General features: G+C 35.9%; 1 protein-coding gene across 1 annotated transcript in view; it reads right to left on the reverse strand.

Annotated features, from left to right (window-relative positions):
• Nucleotides 1-699: 699 nt before the first annotated feature.
• Nucleotides 700-26,426, reverse strand: part of CFAP61 (cilia and flagella associated protein 61) — a 355,672-nt gene continuing 329,945 nt past the window's right edge. The window contains exons 26-27 of the mRNA XM_020986789.2: nucleotides 8,899-8,989; nucleotides 700-1,304 (exon numbers count right to left, since the gene is read on the reverse strand). Of these exons, the coding sequence (XP_020842448.1) occupies nucleotides 1,104-1,304; nucleotides 8,899-8,989 (292 nt within the window). The 3' untranslated portion in view covers nucleotides 700-1,103. The remainder of the gene's footprint in view (nucleotides 1,305-8,898; nucleotides 8,990-26,426) is intronic.

The raw sequence follows: 26,426 nt of genomic DNA on the forward strand, positions 1-26,426 counted from the left end.
GAATGTATTGATGGAGTTGTCTGGCAGGCAGCTGGCAGTAGGAGCTCAGTAGAGAGATTAGGCCAGCTATTTAGATCTGGCCTTCATCTATTTAGAGATGATAACTGACCTTGCGGTTGCTGAAAGAATTACCAAGAGAGAAGATATGGTTCCACATCTGTAAGATGAGGATAATAATAGCTAGAACCCAAGGGTTGTTGTAAGGATTGAATGAGATAATATTTGTAAAGCACTTTGCAAACCTTAAGTTGTTGTTGTTGGGGGTGGGGTGGAGCTAGTGTTGGGCCTCGAATCAGGAAGACTCAACTTCATGAGCTCAAATCTGACCTCAGACACTTGTCAAGCAAAACTTAAAGGTCTATATAAATGCTAGTTATTAGTGTTGTTGTTGTCCATGGACAGGGAAGTTAATCCTGCTATTGGAATTGATTATTAACTTAGTCCCTATTCATTGTCCTTTTTTAGGAAAATCAGAGAAAGACATTTGCTTTTTCAAAGTACTAATGAGTAACATGGTGGAAATCAGAAGACCTAGGTTCCAGTTCTGACTCTGCCAGTGACTGGCTTTCTTCCTTTGAGCAAGTCATTTCATAAAATCACAGAATAGTAAGGTTGGAAGGGACCTTAGAGATCTCATCTATTCCTCTCATTTTTCAGATAAGGAAACTGAAGCCCAGGGTGTTGCTGCTATTATTTTATTATTGTCATTGTTATCATTGCTATTATTATATGAAAAAAATTAAAATAATAGACAGTAAATTTCACAGAACAAATAACATCATAACTCAAATGAAAACAATTTTCACACAGCAAGGATTGAATTTTATTCCTAACATGCACGTTATTACATAAACAAATCTTCATGGCATTTCTAAGTGTTCCCTCTGTAGCATTTCATCAGTACTACTCCACTAATCAGGGATAACAAAGCCGTGTGCCACCTACTGGAAAGTTTAAATACTACAGTCCTAGTAGTCAAATCAAAAGGCAAAAGGTAATACAAAGACACTATCTAATACCAGAGTTAATGGTGAAGTTTAATAGTCAGGACAATATAAAGAATCACCTTCATGTAGCCAATAAAACTGAAAATGTGGCCATAGCTAAACAATCCCTGGCCATGCATACATAGGCAGATGGTAATTATTATAGTGCAGATAGTGAAGGATGCTTTTTTCTACCTCTGATTTATAGATAGTTTGCTGAAATAACTTTTGAAGGTATTTCCTCGGCTTTTCACACAGGTTTATTTCCTCATCTACTATTCGTAGAACTACATTTTCCATGGAAGGAATTTCTTCATTCTATAAAATATGGAAGGAAACAAAATATAGAAGTAAATTTGAATTTGTAATTAATTTTAATAGGAATGAATTTGGAAGATATGATTATATTACCATTTACCAGTAAGTTAGATTATATTTCACCAGAATTACAATGATAGGTTGTAAGTTTTCTGAATAGCAAGGAAGACAATAGCATGTTAACATGGTTCTTAGAGATTAACAATTAGACATGGATGACAAAAGATACAAATAACACAGGAACAAGATTGTAGTAACTGCTTCCTTATTTAGGAAGAAATCTTTGTATTCAAAAGGAAGCTTTTTTGCCATATAAAAACATTTTATATTGCTTATCTAAGCTATATCTTTAATCCTTTTTTTCTCTAGTCAAAGGTCAGAACAAAGATTAAAATACCAAACCACTTTTGTAGAGCAAGGATGGCCACACAGATGGTAAGAAAGAGCAGGAAAACAAAATGTTCCATTTTTAGGGATTATGGAATTATAGAAACTCAGAGATGAAAGACACCTTAAAAGCCAACTAGTCTAACCATCTCATTTGCAGATGAAGAGTAAATTGAGATCCAGGGAGGTTACATGGCTTAACTCACAGACACAGAGGTAGTGGAACTTGAACCCAGCTCCTGTCTACAACATCCCTGGAAAATAGTCAGTTAAAGACCTTAGCATTCAAAGGACTGTTATTTCTCAGAATCACAGAATTTTTCCTTGGAAAGGATCTTAGTGGTCATCTAGTCCAACACATATTCAAAAGGAATACTTACTATAACATCCTAAACAAGGATGATCATTTAGTTTTTGTTTGAAGACCAATAGAGGGAACTGACCATCTTTGGGGGCAGCCCATTCTATCCTAAGACAGTTCTAATTGTTAGCATCCAGTGCTTCTGGTTTGACCTCTGGGACCACATAGAATTCATCCAATGCCTCTTCCATAGGCTAGCCTTTCACATATTAGAATACAGCTAACACGTCCCCTTAGAATTTTCTCTTCTCCAGGCTAAATATGCCTAATTTTTTCAACTTATCCTCATATATCTTAGACACAAGCTCTTCACCACACTGTTTGTCCTCTTCCATACTTTCTCTAGTTAGTCAATGTCTTTCTTAAGTCATTGGGCCCAGGAAAGAGTAGTACAGTGGTGATTGGACCAGGGCAGAAACACAGAAGGTCTATCAACATCTCCTTATTCCTGGAAGCTGTGTCTCTCTCTTAGTGTAGCCCAAGACTGAATTAGCTTTTCTGGATGCTACATAACACTTTTATTCATAGTGACCTTATATCTTACTAAAAAATTCCAAATCTTTTTTTCTGACAAACTGTTCTCTAACTATGCCTCTCACTATAACAAGTATTTGTGAAGTTGACTTGCTGAACCCAAATTAAAGACTTTATATTTTTCCTGTTGAATTCATCTCATTAGATTCAGCCCAATCTCTAGCCTGTCAAGATTCTGTTCCAGCCTAAGCCTATCTTCCTGTGCGTTAGCAGTCCCTTCCAGCTTTGTGTCTTCTGCAGATTTGATTAGTATGTCAGTTATTCCTTTATCCAAATCATTGATAAAAATGTTAAACAACACAGGGCCAAACAATTTAGAGCTGTAATTATCAGATAAACATAGCACTTTTTTTCCTTCTATACATTTCAGTTGAGTTTAAGATATCTATATTTGAAATTAATCATACTTATTTTTTCAAAGACAAGTTATGCATGTTTTATTTTATGCACAACTAAAAGTACATAATTTTCTAAATCTGAAGATGGAATTCTGGCCGAAGATGAGACCTTATAATACCAAAGAAATATGGATAGGATAGTATTATTAAAACTAAAAAATCGTAGGTTGTGGTAATCATATCATAGTAAATTGTTTAAAAACTGTACCAAAGTATAATATTCCATATTTCAATATATATTTTGCTCTACTTTGAAATAATTATGAATTAACAATTCTTTTTAAAAATTACATTAACTTGTGTGGTATTTTATTTTAATTTGAAACTCTTCTAGTTTTTTTTTTAATTTTGAAAGGAAAGAAAAAGGGAATTATTCACATCCAAAAATGTTACTACATTATTAAGTATAAAAGCTGACAGGTCTATAATTCTAAGGTTATCTAAAGTCATTTAGTATGCACTACCATATTTAATATTAAATAAAAAAAATCAAAACCAATCCATTAAGCCATTATTGACAGCCAAATGTGTACAGACATTGTGCTAAGTGCTGGGGCTACAAAGACAGAAGTAAAAACAGCCCCTGCCCTCAGAGAGCTTGTACTCATTGCAGTGGGGGAACAGGACACAAATCCATTATGGTCCATTTTCTCTTCTTGCTCTCTGTACTCACAGAGCTTTCTTTGAAGTCAATGGGAATTCCAAACTTAGCAGGGAGGCTGAGATAGAAAAAATACTTCTAATTCTAAGCAATGAAATAATTACAAGAATTAAAAATTTTCAAATGCAGTCAACAAATTTCTAAAGAACTTTGAAATATTAAGTAAAATAAATGCTACATTTCTATAATTGTTTAGAGTTAATTTTCAATGTTTTATAGGTTTTGATTTAGAGAAACAAAAATTTACTTTTAAAATTAATTAATTTATTTTTAGTTTTCAACATTTACTTCCATAAGCTTTTGAATTTTAAATTTTCTCCCCGTCCTTCCCCACCTCCTTCTCCAAGACTGCTTGCAATCTGATATAGGCTCTACATATACATTTCTATTAAACATATTTTCACATTGGTTATGTTGTAAAGAGGAATTAGAACCAATAGGAGAAACCACAAGAAAGAAGAAACAAAACAAAACTGAAGAAAAAAAAGAGCAAATAGTATGCTTTGATCTGCATTCAAACTCCATAGTTCTTTTTTTGGATGTGGATAGAATTTTCTATCATGAGACTTTTGGAGATGTCTTAGATCCTTGCATTGCTGAGAAGGGTTAAGTCTGTCAATATTAGTCATTGCACAACGTGGCTGTTACTGTGTACAATGTTCTCCTGGTTCTGCTCACTTCACTCAGAATTAAACCATAGAAGTCTTTCCAGATTTTTCTGAAGTCAGCCTGCTCATCATTTCTTATAGCACAGTAGTATTCCATTACATTCGTATACCACAACTTGTTCAGCCATTCTCCAATTGATGGGCATCCTCTCAATTTCCAATTCTTTGCCACCACAGAAAGAGCTGCTATAAATATTTTTGTACATTTTCCCATTTTTGTGATCTTTTTGTGATACAGCCCTAGAAGTGCTATTGCTGAGTCAAAGAGTATGCACATTTTTATAGCTCTTCGGACATAGTTCCAAATTGCTCTCCAAAATGGTTGGATCAGAAACTTATAAATTTAAAAGAGGCAATGGTTAGTGGCCTTTTAGTCAGGAATGCCTGAACTTAAATTTTTCTTCTACAAAATAGACGTGAGAACTTTTTTGAGGCATAGAGGGCAGCCCTAACACTTAGCTGCTAAGTTATATCAGAGCATTAAAAAAAAAGTAACAGAAACGGTCTTGGTGAACATGCTAAAAAAAACTCTAGATATTGCCTGGTGTTATCCTGACATTTCTGAGTACCTTGTGAAAAATCAGAAGGTGGAATTTTAACCTTAAATTTAAATAACACAACCCTCTGCCCCAAGTGGTAGAGGTGATGGCAGACCTAGGAATTATATGTGAAATACACCAATTGCCTTGGCAGAAAACTCCTCACTAGACATTTCTTTAATAAAAGATCCAAAAAAAATTGAATGACACAATCATAAAAGGTCTATTGTAATAAAACTTTTGGGGAATCAGGGGTGTAGAGATAAGCAATTTGGGATGATGATGGCAAAAGGTGTGTTTTCCAACAAACTTGAAGTATCTTTTTTGAGTAGGGATCCACAAATTTCATAGTATCACCACTAACAAGAAGTAGAAAAAGGTTGTCAGAACTAATCTGCATTAACATGTCTTCTCTTATTCCCCTTGGTTATAAAAGAGCTATGTCTACCTTTACTTATCATGAAAGCTAATTATTCTTCTAGTCTCCTTGATCCCATCTCTTTCCATCTTCTTCAGGACCTTGTACCAGCAGATGTAAGGAGATGTCATGGATCTTCAATCAGTCTCTCTTCACTGGCTCCTTCTCATCTGGTTATAGATATGTTCTCAGTTTTCTCAGATCCTTAAAAAAAACCTTCCCCTCGACCTTTCCATCCCATCCAGGAATTAGTCAATCTTTTCTTCCTTCAATGATGAACTCTGAGAAAACATTTTCTGCAGCTGATGTTCTGCTTCTTTGTTGTTGTTCAGTTGTTTCAGTCGTGTTTGACTCCATGATCCAATCTGGATTTTTCTTTGCAAAGAAGTGGTTTGGTATGTTCTTCTCCACCTCATTTTACAGACGAAGAACTGAGGCAAAGAGAGTTAAGTGACTTGTCCCAGGTCATACAGCTAGTTAGTGTCTAAGGCTGGATTTGAACTCAGGAAGATGAGGTTTTCCTGACTCCCAGCCTGGCACTCTATCCACTGTGTCACCTTGCTACTATCTACTTTACTATCTACTTTTTCCTTAACCCTTTTCAATCAGGCTTCTACCCCACTATTCTACTGAAACAGCTCTCTCAAAGGTCATTAGTGACCTGATTACCAATTCAGTGGCCTTATTTTCAACCCTCATACATTTTGCGCTTTCTAATACTGTTGGCTACTCCTTCCTAATGCATTCTTTCTATTCCCCTGATTTCCTGGAAGTCACCTCACTCTCCTGATTGGAGATCAGGAGATATCTTATTTGTCTGGTTTCTTATCCTCTTTGTCGCTTAAAGTGAGTGTTCCCCAGGGGTCTGTCTTTGCCTCATATCTAAAGTCATCAAATCCTGATGATTCTGACACTGTAATATCTAAATCTGTCTACCCTTCTTTACTTCTTTGCCAACTTCATCACACTACTTTTGCTCTGATTTACGTGCTTATCACCTCTTGCCAGGATTATTGTGATAGTCTCCTAACTGGCCTTCCTGTTATTAGTTTGTTTCTTCTCTAATTCATAGCACAATTACCTTCCTTATGTAAAGGTATGGCCATGTAATTCCCTAGTAAAAATATCACTAGCTCAAAAATCAACAAACATTTATCTTGTACCTACTAGGTACTAGGCACTATGCCAAATGGATAAAAAGACTGAGGATAAAAAAGACAAAAGCAAAAGTGTCCATGCCCACAAGGAGCTTATATTCTAATGTGGGGAAACAATGTGTACACAAATACGTATATACAAGATACATATAAAATAATCTTAGAATGGAAAGCAGTAGCAACTGGAGGCTCAGGAATGGCCTCCCATATAATATGGTATTGAGCTAAGCTCTGAAGGAAGCCAGAGATTCTAAAACATGGGTGTGAGAATGGAGTTTTCTAGGCATAGGGAATAGCCAATGGAAAGGCATGGAGACAGATGATAGGGCATTATGTGTGAAGGTCAGCAAGTTGGCTAACGCGGTTGGACCGTACAGTGTATTGAGGAGAATAATATGTAGAAAGATTGGAAAGATAGGAAAGACAAATTGTGAAGAGTGTTAAATGCTCCAAAGTGGAATTTATATTTGATCCTAGATGTTAAAAGGAGGCCATGGAGTTTATTGAGTAGGAGGAGTGACATGGTCAGACATGCAATTTAGGAAAATTAAGTTGGCATCAGTGTGGAGGATGGATTGGAGAGGAGAAGCACTTAAAGCAGAAGACAAAATAGGAGGATATTGTAATTGTCCAGGTGACAGGTGGTGAGAGCCTGAATTAGTGTAACAGTGTGGGTGTTGAAATTGCAGGATTTGGCAACTGATTGGCCATCACTGAGAGTAAGGAGCTGAAGCTGATGATTAAGTTTCAAACCTGAATGACTGGAAGGATGAAGTTATAATAGTGAAGTTCAGAAAAGGGGTGAGTTTTGCGTCAAAGATAATGAGTTCTACTTAGACATATCAAGTTTGAGATGTCTATGAGATATCTACTTTAAAATGTTCAGTGGCCATTTGGTGATTTGGAATTGGAGCTCAAGAAAGAAAATCGTGTGCGTGTGTGTGTGTGTGTGTGTGTGTGTGTGTGTGTGTGTGTGTGTGTATAAACCTATGTACACATACAGAATGCATAGTAATTGAATTTATGGTGAATTGAATTCACTTTTATGAGATCACAAAGTAAGAGTATGGAGAGAAAAGAAAAGAGGGCCCAGGATAGAGCCTTGGAGCATGCCCACAATTAATGCTTAGTATAGTACCTAGAATATAGTAGGCACTTAATAAATGCCACTTAACTTGACTTGACATGACATGAAATGGATGAAATACAGCAAAAAAGCATGAGCAGTCATACATGTAGGAGAATTCAGGAGGAGATAGCAGTCAACAGTGTTAGATGCTGCAGAGTGGTCAGAATGAATGTAAGAACTGAGAAAAAGTCATGAGGTCAAGGGGTTTTAAGTCTCCATTTTCTCAGCAAAGCATGAGGTAAAGTCCTTAGCAGAGAAGTTGGGGTAAAAAGGCATTGTGGGAAGTTTAAAGAAAGAAAGTTTGAAACAGTTGCTTCAGTGAATATAATGGAGGATCAATTAAAGAGAAGTAAAAGGATTGCCTTGCTGCCAAGAAGACCCAATTAATATCAGGTTACATAACTTTAAGTGGACCTCTAGTTAGCTCAGTTATATGACTTCCTTAGCTGTGTTCAACAGCAGGCAAATAGGAGAGAGGAGGCAGATGGGGGAGTAATGTAGCGTTGGGGTTTGGCAAGGGATGAGCAGCAACAGGACAAGAGATTAAAAAGTAGAGGAGAATGTTGAGTTTCTGTGATTAACTAAAAGGCTGAGATTAAGATGGATGAAAGTGAAACCAGAACAGGGCTGACAGTATGGGAAGTGCTGAGGGGTGGAAGGGCCCAAGGTTAGGATGAGGAGAAAGAACAGATTTAGGAGGAGTAAGGCATAGGGGAAGGTGAGATAATAGATTACAATCATAGAAAGGAACTTCAGATTTTTTTTGTTTTTTAATCATGGAAGCAATACACTTGTTGCTGATGGGAAAATCAATCATACAAAGCTGAAGTGGAATAGAATAGGTTGTGGGAAGTCAGTAGGCTAGTAGCTAGAAGTTTTGAGGGAACATGAACTTGAGACAGCTCATTGTCAAGTTCATTCTCTACCTCTGATGAATCTTTCAATTTATTCTTGAGAGTAAAATCTAACATTTGGATGATTTATTTGTAAGTCCTTTTAAAAGTAACTAGTTAATACAAGCAAGCACTACTGCAATTTAATCCCCATTCTTGGGAGGGGTTGTAATTTAATGCTAATTGTAACAACTTTAAAGCCAAAATTGCTACGAAAGAACTTGTGGGAAAAATCTGTCCCTTAAAATATAGGATTACAACACTCATGGATGCATCATTATATACACCTGTATACACCTAATGATTGACTTTAGAAGTGAGGTTGATCTTAGAAATAAAATTAAAAATAAAATAGTGGTTATAAAGGCAAAAATCTAAATGACTAGCAATTTTGGACTGCTTATAATTTGCAAGTAATAATATACACATTGGGTAGTCACTTCTTTTACCTCTTTGGATGCTAGGATTTGACGGAGTTCTTTCTTAAGATCAATAAAACGATCATGAAAGATGGCCATGGACCAAGGTTCTTCGAAGAAGCTGGTTAAAAAAGAAAAAAAAATTCATTATCCAGTGAACCTCTCATCATCACTGATAAAGTATTTACCTGCTTTTTTGCCTTTATAAATTACAGTTCTGGACCCATCATGATCGTTTGTTCATAAAATGCCTCCTGCAACAGCATGGTCAATCAATTTTTTTAATGGATGTTCCTGATGTACAGCCAGCTTCAGTAATTACATTTAAAGTGGTTTAATTCAGAGCTGTGGCAAGACCCAGTGAAGAATCCTGATTTTATCAGAATTTAAAAGCCTGTAGACTTGTAAAGAACTGTGTCTCCATTATCTGTCCTCGTTTGAGAAAAGCAGATTGCAGGATTAGCTGAACTGCTGCATAAACAAATTAAATTTGTGTAGACAATGACACAAATGTTGTTCATCATTAAGGTTTCTGGATTAATAATGACCAGAAAACAGGCCACCACAGTTTCACAATATGTTCTTCACACCGGTGCATGGATATTTAATTGAATCTCTTCCATGAGAAACGTTCTTCTTAATATTTATGTATTCTGAACTTTTTACAGAAAATTATTTTAATGAATACTTCCTATCAAGAACAATGATTAAATTATAAATAGTTAACATTTATAAACATAAGTAGAGTCAATTGGATAGCCAAGAACATTTATTTTTACTGGAACTTCCAGTAACAAAAAATATAAATTCTTCTGAGCATCAGAGGCACATTAACTAAAGGAGATTTATTCTTCTTTGAATGCATGTGTATGTGTAATTCCCATTAGTGTTAATAGATGTCATGTGTGAGAGAAGACTAACCCATAAAGGGTTGGTGTACTGGGATTAAATAGATGAACATTTCATATTTTCTAAACTTTAATTAATGCTCATCTTAGTTCAAAAGAAATTACATAAGAGTTTGAATGATGATTATACCAATAACAGATATATTTAAGAACATTTTATCCCATTCTCTATACTCCTGCCAAATATGAATTGATTGCTGTGTGTCTGGGCTATTGTATACTGCCTTGTTGTTAAGCTATAGTTACATGCCAGCTTCAGCAAGACTGAGCACGTGTTTTAAACTCTCTTCATGAGCAACTGTTCAGAACGAATCTTATTGACCAGGAGAGGTTCTGATTACATTATCAAAATGGCCAAAGTAACCAACTTGATTGTTTGGGTTGTACATACTCCACTTTGAACTGCAAGCTTCTAGGCAAAGGCAATGTGTTTTCTGAGTAGTACCTCCCAATGGCTGGTACTAAACACTATTATTGAAGAATGAAAAGCATTAGCTTTCTGAAAAAATCAATGGATAAACTGTATACTATGCATTGGAATTATAAATAAAAAACCATTTATGGAAAGAGGTAGTCACACAGATGGACATTGTGTCTGAAGGTCTCTTACACTGGGCATCTTCTAGTACAAATGGATATTAACATCAGCAGTGTGTCCCAGGGAAATTTGTCCAGAGTCCTTTAATGCTGTGTCTGCCCAAAGCCATTGAGTCATAAATAACATTATTCTTGCTGTAATAAAAGATCCAACTTGTTTTTTGGGTCTATGTATACAGGTGCAAATATCCGGATCACTTGGTATAAGAAAACAGTCACATAAGTGATCTCTGTGGAACATTTTAGTAAGACTGTCTTTTACATTTTCCCACTCTGCTAATAAATCTGTAATAGAGCTTTCTTTCAAGCCATATTATATGTTTAAAATACCCTCTTGGCCAAGATGTCTACTGCTCCTGAATGGAAAAGAGCTGCTGAATTCCCACTTGCTACCAGTGGTTTTGCACAGGTAGCTGAAAAATTGAACAGTAGTGATTCACCCAAATAAGATCCTAGGGTGATAGTTGTAGAACTAGAAGGAACAGAAAGGTAACCTATTGGAATACCTTCCATTTTGTGGATGAGTAAAACAAAGCATAGAGAGGTTAAATGATTTGCCTGAGGTCATACAGGTGACAAGGGACATGATCTTTTAATTAATTATCCTTCTAGGTAATAAAATTTTTCTCTGTATTTTGATAAGTTCATATTATATAGGGGCATGACCCATGTCTTTATGGTGCCTAGAACATAAATATATGTAAAAGAGAAAATGTTTTTGATGAAATTGATGAAGATTGCTTCCCTATCTTATTTTCTCCTTCTTCACTCCACCTCCAGAGCGCGCAGAGTAAACAAAACATACTTAGTACATGTTATTCACTGGTTGAGATGGAATGTCTTTCCACTGAGGTCCCTGCCTCAATTATAATACTATTATTGATTTCCATAATGGTGGGTTGGGAGGCCCTGGCTTCTCCCATACATCTCTCCATTTCTATTTGTATCTCTGTGTAACAGGTAAAAAATATTTAGCAGGCCTTTTTGGGAAAGTATCAAGTTTTATTTTTGGTAAAGTGTTTCCTATAAAAATATTGTGAGAAAAAATTTAATTTCACCTAAAAAAAATGAGATGCAACAATGTTATTTCTGCATATCTAATTCCTTCCTCTAAACAAGAGCTGATTTTTATTTTAGAATTTTATTTTTATTTCTTCTCTTTAAGAACAACTCTTGGGTTCCATTAAAACAAAGTGTGATAATGAAAAAGACACCCTTGAAAGCAAACCAACAAGTTGACTTCCTGAGGCCCATTTTGAATTTTATTACTGCTTCAACAGTGGTCCCTAAGGGCAAGCTGCAAAGGGGGCTTGAAAGCATAATGCTCTTCAGTGTTGAAGATGAAGCTGGCAAGCTACCAACAGTGGCTTGTAGGCTCCTAAACTATCATGAGAACAGCATCTGCCACATGTGTTTGCATCATTAAGTCTTTCATAACCTGCCAAACTGATCAAGCTAAATGTGTACAAGATGGCAGTATTAGCCAGGGGCAAAACAGGGATTTCAAAACTTGGTCGATTCCTGAAAAGGAGACAGGGGCCCACAGTAGGAATCCTACTGAAATGTTTTCCATATCTATTGTGGCTGTCATCAGAAGGCATTTGGAACTGTAGGCTCCAGGAAGAAAACTAATAGCTCTTCCTAATATGTTCCTGCCTTTCACCAAAGGGTAGCATTAAAAAGTGTTCCATGTCAAGTGTTTGAATTTTGCCACAAAATTAGCAACACTTCCAAATTCAGATGAAGTGGCCTATACCTTATAGGCATGGCTTAATGCTAGATTACATTCAAATCATTAGGCATTATAATAAAAATGAAGGATTCCTTTTCTGAAAATACCTTCTCTGACCCTACTGCTAACAATAAACTCGTTTAGCTAATATTGCCATGGCATTTTGCAATGTTCTTTCATAGTTCTTACAGCAATGTGTTCCCCCCACTCCACCTTGAGGGGAGGGTAGTCATTTAAAATTATTTAGAAGATCTTAAAGCAACTGTTGTAATGATGCCCATTTTCTTCATGTTATGTTTTATGTTCTATCACTCCAGGATTTACCACAACACTCCCCTCAGCCTAGGTGCCCCATTTGCAGGGAACTTTAATGCTTACACTTTTGCTTTTGGTCTCTTTGTATTCAAATTTGGCATTATCTCTCTTCAGTACATTTACTTATTAAAAAAATATATTATTTTATTTTTTCCCCAATTACATGTTAAAACTATTTTTTAAAACATTTTTTTAAAGTTTTGAGTTCCAGATTCTATCCCTCCCTTCCTCCCTCTCCCCTCTCTGAGATAGTAAGCAATCCAATACAGTTTATACATGTGCAATCATGTAAAGCATTTCCATATTGGTCATTTTCAGACACTTATTTTTACTAGAGAAGTCAAGGCTGCATATAAGGATCTTGGAAAAAGAGATTTTTTGGTTGTATTTCCCATACTTCTTTTAAAAACTGTGATTGTTTCATTCAACACACATTCAACACATTAAGTTCCAAATAGGTAGGGCTTTAGAGAACTCTGCAGTTTCTTTTTATGTGGTGAAAGCTTGATAAAGTGACTGATTCTGAAATCAGAATGTGGTGAAATATGACAGTATCTACAATTCCTTTAATGGACAAGTATGTTTCACAGGGTGAGGTTTTCATTGTAATGATTAAAACTTGTTTTATCGGGGACAGGTAGGAGGTGCAGTGGATACAGCACCGGCTCTGAAGTCAGGAGGACCTGAGTTCAAATCTGGCCTCAGACCAAACACTTGACACTAGCTGTGTGACCCTGGGCAAGTCACTTAACCCCAATTGCCTAAAAAAAAATTTATTTATTAAAACTCTAGACTTATTAACTACAAAAATGAATTTGGTTATAATTGCCAGAGACTAGAATGAGATTTGATTATTGTATATTTTAGAAGTCGATTTTTTGGGGGCTAGGAGGCACCCTGGGTGCACTTGAAAATAACCATAGAAATGCAAATCAAGGCAATCCTAAAGCTATACCTTTCTTGTCTAGAAAAGGACAGTCCCTACACATTTATGCATATATTTGTATCACAATTTACAGAGGACAAAGCACTTTCAAATATGTTATCTTGTTTGATCTAAGTATCCCTGTGGGGTGGGCAGGGCAGGTATTCTACAATTAAAAAAATAGACTCAGAGTGATTGTCATTTTCCCAGGCCTAGTTGGCTGGGGACTAGAACCAATGTCTTCTGACTTCTAGGTGCTATAGTCCAGAAAAGGCAGTTTTGTGAGTGAAATCAGAGACCTTTTTATAGTCTGGTCTATACACTAGAGTGGAAGTACAGAAGAGGGAGAGAGGAGTAGATATGAGATGGGTCTTAAGCAACTGTTCCACTTCAAAGATATTCAGCATTAAAACTAAAACAAAACAAAATTCCCATCATTCATGTATGTTTCTGCAACCAATCAAGAAAAAGGGTCATAATATATATATTTTTTTTAAATTTTTTGTTTTAGGCAATTGGGGTTAAGTGGCTTGCCCAGGGTCACACAGCTAGTAAGTGTCAAGTGTTTGGTCTGAGGACAGATTTGAACTCAGGTCCTCCTGACTTCAGGGCTGGTGATCTATCCACTGCGCCATCTAGCTGCCCCCAGGGATGGATTTTTACAGTTAAGAAATACTTGTCTTAAGGAGCCTCAGCTTTCTCCATCTGACATGCTCTTAACTATACCTTCTTCTCCAACTTGGTAACACTTCCCTTCTACCCTACTCCTTTCCTGGAACCCTCCATACCTGGAGTCTTCTATGCTTGGAACTTTTCAAATTAGAAACATGCACTTTGCTAACCAATTGGCACCTTCCTGCCTGTGACATCAGAGGTAGGAAAACACTTGGCTGTGTAGAGGGTCTCTGAACTTCATGGATGTATGAAGTGAAGACAGACCCAGGAGCCAAACAAAGTTCCAAGCCCTGAGAGCAGCCTCTTGAAGGACTTGTAGGCTCATGCCTCCTGCCATCGACTAAAAGAAAGCATCTTGCATAAGGCTCACTGCTGACATGCCTGGGCTTTCAGGAGGGAGGATGGGGTGAAGGGAAGACAGTAATCATTTACCTAGAGCCTACTACCTGTCAGACACCATGTTAAGCACTTTACAATTATTATCTCATTTGATCTACTGCAACGTAGGCACTGTTAATGTCCCCATTTTACAATTGAGGCAACTGAGCAAACAGAAGTTGAGGGACTTGGCCAGGGTCACACAGCTAGTAAGTGCCTGAGCCTAGATTTGAATGTAAGGCTTCCTGATTTCATTGATATGAGGAAGCTCCTTTGACTTATGCAGACTGACACCTTCTTTGTAACTTAAGAGCCTCAGAGAGTTGTTTAGAACTCTGAAAGATGAGTGACTTTCCCAAGATCCATATGTATTAAATATAAGACTTAAACCAAGGTCTTTCTAGCTCCTATTCCAGTTTCATTCATTATGCCATGCTGTCTCTCATGTGTATATTATGCAGTAGCAAAATTCAATCTGCAGCTATACATAGCACTGGCCAGGCATTTTCCACATTGACCATCTCAACCAATTATGGCTGAAAATAATCATTCTGGACATTAGATAGCCAGTTATTCACCTTGCCAACTATGAAGATTATGTCTCTGTCCCCAAACCTAAGGGCAGGTGATGGTTCCCTCCCGGTTTGTTTGTCTTAAGCTCCATTAGGGGAAAGGCAGCATGGGGTAGTGAAACCACTAAAGGGGAGGTCAAGAGAGATTTGGTTTCAGATCTCACCTCTGACATTTAACTTACTGTTCAACCATGGACAACTCACTTACTATCTCGGAGACATAGTTTCCTCTTCAGTACAGTAGGAACTAACTTATGGTGTTATTATGAGGGAATAATATATGCAAAAGAACTTTGCAAGCTTTATAGAACCATGCAAATGTCAGCTATTATTATTATTAAAAGGTAAAGTCACCACAGTTTATTGTTTTATTACTCTTCAAATGTTTTCCCTGTATTTTTATTCCTCTTGAATATTCTCCTGAAGTTCAGTTTTGGCCAGTGGGGCCTAGGCAGTATTGGTACTGCTTACTGGATATCCAGAACTGATGTTTCTTCTGGATACCTTAACTAGGCATGTTGCCTGAGGACACAGGCCTCCAGCTATCTGGCCTGCTGTCCCTGGACCTCCAGTTCTGTTGTTCACAAGTTGCCCTTCATTGTAGATCTCTGCCTCTCACCCTCCTTTTGTTTCTTTGCATTGGTGGAAAATTGGCCTCTCTCAGAGGACACCATTTTCTGGCCAACATAGAATGGGAATGTAACAAACTGTAACTCCAGTTAGAATGTAAGCTCATTGTGAGGATGAATTATTTCATTCTTTTTATTTGTATCCTCAGTGACTAATAAATACTTATTGACTGACTAATAGCATCTCATGTCCATCAACACTGAGTCAGGAAAAGAAAGAAGTACCTGTCTTGCCCCTGACTGCCACACCTAGAACCTTACCCAACCACTCTGATCAGCTATATCATTATATGCTAATTCTAGGGTAGTAGACATCACAAGGAAATTTTATTTCTTCTTTCATTATGCTGTTAATAGCAAAATCTTGATTAATCAGAACCCAACTAACTACAATCTTTGGTAGCTGATAGTTCATTCTTGAAATGGACTTTCTCCTCATCTCTATTTATTAGAACCTCTAGCTTCCTTAAAGGTACAGCTTAAATATCAACACAAAAAGGCTTTCCTGATCTCCCAGCTGCTACACTCCCCTATGCCCCAAAATATGACATTGTATTTACTTTGTATATATTTCAGATTTACTAGATTTACTTATGTGTCTGTGTGTACGCTGTTTCTCCAGTAGAGTCTAATTTTCTTGAGGGAAGATATTGTCTAATTTTTTTGGTCAGTGTATATTCAGCCTTTGCATAGTGTATATTAAGCATATAGTAAACCTTAGTAAAATCTTGTTAGTTCTTTTTTTTAATGTAACCTACATTTTTTAGTCATTTACTTTTAGAGAAAATGGCTAATGATATGAAAAAAGACTGGTACCAGGCATTTAGTAAAGCAACATCTCTTTCATAGTGTATCCTAAGAATCAGTACAACTTTGTCTCTATCTCCAACACCTTCTGTTTTTATCTCTACTGTCCTGAATAGTGAGAATTAGTCTTCATGTCAATGATCTTGAGAAATGAAGGATACACATTCATTAAAGAAAGAGTCAATTCTATTTACTCTGCAGAGTAAATAGGCAGAAAGGTGGACTAATGCTTTTAGAAGGGTTTTTAACAGAAAGGTGTGAAACAGAAATGGGTTTCTGATTGACACTGAGTTAACTATAAAATGAAATTAACTAGAATACTCTATTCCTTGAACATTACAGTTAATTGAAATTTTACGCAATATTTTTCTAAGGATGCTATGAATAAGCATATCAAAAATATCTAGAGATACTGAAAAGGGAGGTCCTTTTTCTTTGTAGAAAATATTTAGCTTTTCAATGGACCACAAGCCTTTTTTAGATGACTAGTAGATGATTTCTACTTAGTGGATCAATATGATTATGTTAAAAGCAAACCAACACCACTCACTCCACTACTTCTAAAGCATTAGTTCTCACATGAAAAAGACCATAATTTAAAAAAATAGCTAATATCCAAAATACAACCAATAGACTTAAAACTCTTAGAAACTGGGATGGGAGCAGAGTGGTAGAGAGCTTAGGGCTGTGAAGAAGGCAGATCTCCTTTCTTTCAAACATATATTTCAGCTTTGGCAAAAGAAAGCACCCCAAGAAGATTGAGCAACTGAGTGAAACTATTTAGGATACAATTTTAAAATCTCAAATAAAGTCAATTTTGTTGTAACTAGGAACTAGATTCTGATCCAATTAGCCTTGATCAGATAATAGCAGCTGAACTACCACTGCTAGAAATATGATAGACCTGTACCAAAACTGAGGTGATGCTCAGATCACCTCAGATTCAATGCTGAGGAAATTTTGAAATGTCTTTTTCAACTTATGAGACTTTGCATAGCAATACCATTACTATAAAACTGGCACTACAAAAGGGGAAGAGAAAGTTGTGAATGTAGTACCAGTCATCACTGGCTTCACCCGTAGAATGGATGGTTCTCATGCACCAACCAGTGAAAATGGTAAACAGGTTATTTGACTGACATCTATGTTTTAACTAGTTTGACTTGTCACAGAGTTAATTATTCCCTCCTACCCCTAAAACAGTCATATGGTATTTTTATGGATCTGACTCATTTTTAATGTTTGAACCAATTGCATATTTTAATACAACACATATGGTTACATTGCTATAATGGTTGGTTTGTCAGTTTAAAACATTTTTTGTTGTCCAGTCATTTCAGTTGTGTTCAACTCTTTGTGACCCCATTTTCGGGTTTTCTTGACAAAGATACTGGAACCAGGTTTGCAATTTCCTTCTCCATCTAATTTTTTATTTCATTTTTAACAGATGAAGAACTAAAGCAAACAGGATTAAGTAACTTGCCCAGAAACTAGCCTAGGCCCTTGTCACATAGCTAGTAAGTGTCTGAGGCCAGATTTGAATGAATGAAGCTGTCTTCTTGATTCTAAGCCCAATGCTCTATCCACTGTGCTACCTAGTTGCCCATAAAACAATATTTCAATAAAAAATCAATATCTGTTTTTTTTTTCTTTTAGAGGAGCATCCAGTGAGTTAACAAAATGGTTTGGCTGATTTTTCCATTAATGAACCTGATTTTGTGAGTAACTGGAACTATATTAGAGTCAAACCACTTGTACACACAGAAACAATATTATTTTGATTTAAAACACAAGTATTTTATTTCTAATTTAGGTGAATCAGTCTATAAGGCACTGTTATTAATTCATTCAGTGCTTTGTACATCTAGTGATATTTCAACTTAATTATCGTATAGAGAAAACTTTCTATATAGTCTCTTTTAGGGCAATATTTTTAGAAATGTGTATACTTTTAAAAATCATATAATAAAACTAGATTAATATTTAGCTTCAAGTATTTTCTTACTTATTCTGTCTATAAAGTTTCTCTGTATATGTATAATTTATTGGGAGCTACATTAATTAAATTTGTAAAATAAAGCTATTACCACTGAAAGTTGTCTAGTGATTTACATTGACTTGCTGTTCAGGACTAATAGTATGAAGCAAGGTTAGCATTTAATTCCAGTAGAAAAGAAAAGCTCTTAGGGCTTTAGCATCCCTTCATGTGTTCTTCCTTTCTTATTCTGCTTCTCTCTTCATAAAAAGCACAGCCATTTTCCTCTAATTAGGCTGCAAAGAGTACTGAGGAACATTAGTCCCACTCAGCCACTCAGTCATGCTCACAGCTGTCCCCATTTCCTATCTATTTTCTGTAGCAAATATCTATCTATCTATCTATCTATCTATCTATCTATCTATCTATCTATCTATCTATCTATCTCATGTAAGTATGAGGAATACCTTTTGTGTGACTGGAACACTAAATGCTTCAGGACCTGACAAACTCCAGAAGGCAAGATACTGTCTTATTATTATTTCTTTGGTTAAACAGTTTCTCATATTCAAAAACTATTAGCCATCTAATTTAGGCATACAGAGCATATGTGCTACATTGAATATAACCCGTTTTTATAAGCATTTTTTGTAAGGTTCCTTTCTAATAGATAAAAATTTTATCTTTTTGCCAAAAGGTATAATTAAAAACCATCAGAGAGGTTCCTTCACTTCCCTAATGTCTCTATTATATTTTTAACTTTGATATGTCTAAGAATTGAGCATTAAAATGTAAAAGAAGCAAGCATCAAAAAGAGAAGTTGAATTCTCTTTCCAGTCTTATAAAATGACTTAATTACTTAATCTCTTTAAGTCTAAAGATATGCATTATATATGTATACATTGGCTCCAAGTTGAAAAGGCTATAGGATTGAATTCACAAAATCAGTTTAGTGTGATTATGATAGTTTGATGATTTCTTTTTTAGCACTTTGCCTGGGTAGTCACTAGCAGAATGTAAGATGTGAAAGCCAATGTAATAGAAACTCATGAAGAAAATGTTCACATCCAATCCAAGCGCTCTTAGACTGCATTTTAAATACTGAATTAAGGAGCACTATCCATTTTCAATGAAAAAGGTATTTTCATAGATCCATTTTAAACTAGAACAGAATTTTTAGAGCTGATTAGAATTTTAAAGATCAATTGTTCCTTTTAAAGCAGTTGATGAAACTGTGAGTTAAGTGATTTGCTCATGACAGTGTTAGACTTACAACCCACCTCCTGATTCCTAGTTCAATGCTCTGTCCACTATGTTATCCTCATCCCAAACCCAGTTTTTTCAATCAGTACAATAAACTCATACACATTCCGTCCCTCTGACTTCTTCTCCCTGCTGGTTAGTACACCAGGGAAAAGACAATAAGATGCAGCCGCAGAAGGGAAACTTCTTATGAAACGCAGTGTAGTCATATTGCTTTTCACATACACTGGAGGCTCATCTGAGACTTACTTTTGCTCTCTGAACAATTCAAGTGGCCCATAGACAAAACCAGTAACCAGCTTAATTAAGTCTACCAACACTAGTAACAGTTTTTCTTCCTTAAATATAACTGATTAATAGCACATTTGCTTCTCTAGTTGACTTTCTATCATATTCCCCATAGCACATGTTCTATACTTCCTTTTCTTGCCATAAGTCTATTGTAGACACCAGATGTGTCAAACACTGGCTGCAGGCCAAATTGTGACCACAACACTCCTGAGTGCACCAGGTTACAATGTAATTGGAAGGTATTCAGCAAAACAAACAAAAATGGAGTAGAACAAAGATACTGTTAATATGTGATTTTTAAGGCAATAGGCAACCTGTAGGCACCTGAGATTTAGTGTCTCCATTTCTATTTCAGTTTGACACTACTGATCTACACCATCCTCTTTTTCTCAGCAGAAGGCCTCATTCCCATACTTTGCTGAGAAATTTAAGGCTGCTTATCATAAGCTAACTCTTCTCCCTAATGCTACACCTTAAATCTCCTCAATATCTCTCTCTCTATTTTCTCCTCTTTCCTTAAGTCTTCAGATAAAGAGATGGGTCTTCTTTCCCAGGCCGACCATTCTGCCTGTGTCCTGAATCTCATTTCCTCCTATCTTTTCTCCTTTATCAATTTCATTATTTACTGGTTCCTTTGCTGCTGCATACAAATACCCCTTGTACCTTACTCAAGTCTTCTACCCTTAAAAAAACAAAACAAAGCAACCTGTCACTTTATCCTACCATTCCCTCAAGTTATCATCCTCTATCTCTTTTCTGTATCATAGATAAAATCCTAGAAATAGCTTTCTATATTTGTTGCCTTGACTTTCTCATCTTCCATTCATTTTTTTAAACTCCTTATAGTCTGGTGTTCTGCTTCACCACTTAATTGAAACTACTCCCTCCTTGAGCACTAGTGATCTATTTATTCCTAAATCCAATAGCTTTTCTCAGTCCTTATACTTTTCCATCGCTCTGCATTGTTTGATTCCATTGACTTCCTCTTCCTCTTCCTAGATATTTGTTCCTCCTTAGGTTTTCATGCTTGTATTTCTTTTGGTTCTCCTACTTATTTGGTCAATTCTTGGTTTCCTTTGCAAGATCATCATCCATTTCCCACCCCATTGTTTGGATGTATACATGGCTCTGTCCTGAATCCTTTTCTCTTCCTTTGCCATACTTCATCCTTTGATGATATTGTCAGCTTAATATGTGTTCAAATATATCATATATTCTAATTACTGCCCTCTCAACAAATCTGTATGTCAAGCCCATACTTCTCCTGAGCTCCTGCATCACCAGTTTCCTGCTGAACAGTTCCATCTTGAAGTCTCACCATCACCTCAAACTTAACATGTCAAAAGCAGAACTGTTTATATCTACTCTCAAACCATCCCTCCTCCTAACTTCCCTATTTATATTGAGAATACTACCATCTTTCCAGTTACTCAGATTCAGGATCCTTGACTCTTGACTCTTCCTTACTTACCATATCCAAACAGTAACCAAATCTTGCCAATTCTATACCCAAAACATCTCTCATATGATTTTCTATGCTTGTATAATCACCACTGTAGTTAGAGCTCTCCTCACTTTTTGCCTGGACTGTTGTAATATCTTCTTAATTCATTTGTGTCTCCCTATGTGATCTCTTCCCTTGCCAATTCATACCCCACAAGCTGCCAAATTGGTATTCCTAAGGCACAGGTCTGACCATGTCACTAGTCTGCTCAAGAAACATTAGTACCTCCCTATTATATTCAGGATAAAATTTAAAATTTTCTTGTCACTTAAAATCATTCACAATCTGGCTGTAAACCTATTTTTTTTCACACTGATTTCATATGTATTTCACACCTTCTAAAGCTCCAGACAAACTGGTCTTCTTGCTGTCCCAATAGATGTTTCATCTTCTGTCTCCTTGCCTTTGCACACAGACTGTTTCCCATTTTTGGAATGTTCTCCCTCCTTTTCTTCACCTTTACAATCCCTAGATCCCTTCAAGACTTTTATAGTTACTTTGTATTTACTTCTCTGTATAGTTATTATTTTCTCCCAATACAATATAAACTTCTTAAGGACAAAGGCTGTTCATTTTCCCTTGTATTGCTAGTGCCCAGCACACAAGAGGTGCTTTAAAAATGCTTCTGAATTTAATTAGAGTTTTGAAAATACTGTAACACCGAAATAGCAAGACAATCTGCTGCTATCCAATACCTTAGTGCTGAAACAGATCGGTACTTATACTCTAGCTACTGGCCATGGTGCTGATTTTTTCATACTAACATTTTCTGTCCGAACACATCAGCTAATTTGATTGGTTTGATTGATTTGACCCAGCAAGTCAGTTAAAAATCAATTCTAGAAATATTCCCAAACTCAAATTCCACTTTTAAAAATAATTTTAAAAAATCTGTCTAGTAAGTGTTTCAGAACGGTTTGGCCATTTCCAACTTAGCACTAGTCATATTTTTTTTTAAATGGAGATTCATGAAATGGACACTAAAAAGTGTTTTCTAAAAGATTTTCTAGCCTTTTTACTATGAAAATACATTATTTAGGAAAATGCTAGCTTTTGTGCAAAATTGCAGTTGATATTGTCTCATAGTTGAAAACTGAAATTTCTTTGCTCAATTTGAGTCTGTCAGATTTTATATTTAAGTTGTGTATCAATTTAGTGATTATCTTGGCATATGGTGTGAGGTGTTGGTTTAAACAGACTGCCAGACTACTATTCCGTTTTCCCAGAAATTTTTGTCAAATTGAGTAGGAAGAAGATAGTGGATTCAATTGCATTTGGAAAATTAAGCAGTACTTTCAATTATTTTAACCTAATCTCAGGACAGAAATCCATCTTTTTAACACAAATATTCTCCCAATGATGTTATATGAGTACAATTTGTGGAATATTTCAAGCTCTAAAGAATGAAAATCATGTATGGGTGAAATGCTCAAAAGGATCTGTGATCTTATCACTTGAGAAACTCCTTCCAGTTATACAGACTGCAACCCATTCATACCTATCCAACACTTGTAACTCATTTCTTGCTTTGCTTATTTCCACATACTGATGTAAGTCCCCCAGTCCACTTAATATGCTGCAGGCCTTTCTCCTTACATCATAGGGATACTGGTGGAGCATTGTGACTATACATTTATCATCTCTTGCTTTTGCTACATGGTGAGCCCATATTTTCTTCCTATCATATAGATCTTTGATGACATCCTTTACACCTATTCTTGTCCATACGTCCTTAATGTTTGTACATTTCAGCCTCCTTGTACTTACTATATGCCTTTCTATTGCCCTCTATGTAACAGTCTTCTTCGTTAATTAGAGGCAGTGATATTCTAGATCTTGCTGCAGTATAGCAATACCAGTGAAGTGTTAGTATTGAAAAGATAGGCCTTTCCTTTCATGGGAAGCTTGTGATTAGTAAAAGAGCTTTGCAGTTTCCCCCAGTAAATATAGCCTGTTCTCCTTTTCAACTCTGGATCCAGCTCTTTATCCATTTACTGTCTGTCCCAGATATACATATTATTAGACAAGCTTTATTGCATTAAGTTGCATGTTGAAATCTGAACAGTAGATATTCTTCATCCCCTTGGTATTTCCTTGTGAATAGACAGGCCAAACTCTTATGAGTGATTACAGATCTCTTCTAAGAAGTTCTTGCAGCTAAATGCAATTAGCACAATGTTATTCACAAACAGGAGTATCTAGAGGACCTCATTATTCACACAGAATCTTTTCTGTACTATATATCTTTCATCACAATGGAAAATATTTCGTTGTGCATACATCTCCCAATTTTGTGACACATGCAATGTTTGTTACTAAGAGGTAACTGAACAGGGTTGTTTCTGTTATTGCATCTGCCAAGGAATCCTCAATGACATTGATATACATTAGGAAATACCATGCTTTCAAAAGCTGATAAGGTGGCTTGTTGTGCCAAATCAAATGTTTTTTTCATGATAAAAAAATCATAGGTAGAATGAGATCTTATATTTTTTATATCCTCCAATCAGCTGTGAGATGGTAAATTGTTGAATATCATTTGTGAGAGCCTCCTTATTACCCATTGATAAACCTCATCAAGGATGCTTTTAATTCATATATAGGTTACCAAAAGAAAGATTTTGTGTAGATTGGAGATAGGTCAGTAGTCTTTGTTGTTCTCTCAGTCATATTTTTTCAGTATTAAAAAAGTCTGAAATTTTTCCATACCTTTTGGTCCCTCAATGCCCTCCCAATTGTTTCATTTCCAGCATGTATCTATTCTATGTATACTTGGTCCAATTAAGCTACTTTCCTCATTTTTGTTCTTATTTATATCATTTCAACTTCCTTTATCATCAAAGAATATGATTTTAGAGGCCAACTAAAGTGGTTCCATTATATCTCAGTGGTTTTTTAATAATGTTTGCAAATCTTTTCCATATTTTTTCTGCTTATAGTCCTTTTTCCATTTTTATACTTAAATGCCCTTGGGATGACTTTGCTTAGTTTGATAGTTTGCCAGACTTTCTTTAATTTGGTTTTAACTTTCACTGCTTTTCTCTGTTTTATAAGATGATAGTGGTAATGATTACTCACCTTCGTTCTTCACAAGATTTTACAGAAAAACTTAGGATGTAACCTGTTATTGCCTTTAGCAGGCATCACTCTCTACTTGGCAAGTAAAAGTAAGTCAGATGTTAGTTAACTTGTGCTTGCTTTTTGGTCTTTTCATTGTGGAAATTATTTACATTGGTGTTGTAGTTAGTGGCAATGTCATTTCTGTTGTCCATTTCTGATTTTTAATTTTTAGTAATGTGTCTAATTAATGTTGAGTTTAATCTTTTGATTGTACAGTATATCTTTTTCTAATTATTACTCTTTTTGTTTATTTTAAATTCTGATCTTATATCTAAAGAGTTGATGGTCTGACTGTTCACATACAGCTGACACAGGGAAAATTCCTACGTCAGTAATAAGTCTGGCCAAAAAAAAAATTCACAACCAAGTGACCAGCTTACTGGTGATTTGCTTCTTTGTAATTGGCTTTTGGAAACAGATTCAGTCTGTTACCAGGGGCATTCTGAAAGCTTTCCCAACATGTTAAAGCCTATGACAGCTTTCATTCCACCAGCTTAGCGAGAACCCAGAGTCACTTCCATATCATGAAACATCAGAGTATGACATTTTTTGGAGTCATTAAAGTTATTTCCAGGGAATATGTGATTGGAAAAGGATATGGGCCCATCAAATGTTGAGAGTGAAAAATAACACATAGTTAGCATAAGTCCTATATTGCCATCTATGAATTATTAAAAGACCTGTGGGGAAATCCTTTAGTGAGTTAGGTAGAACAAATATGGAGCATTTGTAGGAAAAAAATAGAGAAGAATTGCACAGGATGAGAAACATAGATGGGTTGAGATCTATATCATTAGAAGGAATGCCTTTATCAAGGCATTAACGGGCACATTGAATATTTAATTATCATTAGTAAGGCACCCAATTCACTCTAACTTAATTAGTCTTTCAGTTCTGTCCATGATTGACTATGTGGCTATATGTCATTGCAAAATTTGGGTCTTAGTTTTTAATCGTATTATAAAGGATGACCTTTTGACCTATGACCCAATCATTTTCCTGAACTGATCTCTTCAAGATCATGAATGACCTTTTAATTGACTAATTTAATCTCATATTAAAGTTCTTTTCCTTCTTGACCTTTATGCAGTATAACACTTCAGATCACTCATCTTTCTGGATATTCTCTCTTTTCCTGAGTTTTCTGACATTGCTTTCTCTTAGTTCTTCTCTTACATAATTCCCCTTTTACTTCTCTGACTACTTTTTCTTAGTCTCTTTCTTTGGTTCATTATATTCCTCTTGCTTCTGAAGTGTGTGATTCCCCAACTGTCTTTAGCCTTCACTTCTGTTTCCCTTGGTGACCTCATTCAGTTTCATGGTTAAAATTATCACTTATTTACAATTGATTCCCGAATTTATATATGAAGCTCCAGTTTCTCCTCTGCAGTTACTTTACATAAAAAAAAACCCAACCAAAAAAACCCAAAACAAAACAAAACATTTTTCCTGGGGCAGCCAGGTAGTACAGTAGAGCACTGGCCCTGGAGTCAGGAGGTTCTGAGTTCAAATCCAGCCTCAGACACACAACTTACTAGCTGTGTGACTCTGGGCAAGTAACTTAACCCCAGTTGCCTCGTCAACACACACACACACACACACACACACACACACACACACACACGCACCCCCCAAAGCATGTTTCTACTGCATATCTTCATCTTTATGTTACATCAACACCTAATACTCATTATGTTCAAAACTTAACTCATCTTGTCTGTGAGCTTCCACTTCTTTAAAAGAAGGAGACTGAAATACATAATCTTTAAAACTTCAACCCTCAGTGATAGGATCCTATGAGCCTACCTTTCCAGATTGATTTCTTGCTGTTTATGTTCACATACTTTATATTCTAGTGAAACTGGAC

This window comes from Phascolarctos cinereus, unplaced genomic scaffold (assembly GCF_003287225.1).
Source record: "Phascolarctos cinereus isolate Bilbo 61053 unplaced genomic scaffold, phaCin_HiC Scaffold_2;HRSCAF=192, whole genome shotgun sequence".
Lineage (NCBI taxonomy): Eukaryota > Metazoa > Chordata > Mammalia > Diprotodontia > Phascolarctidae > Phascolarctos > Phascolarctos cinereus.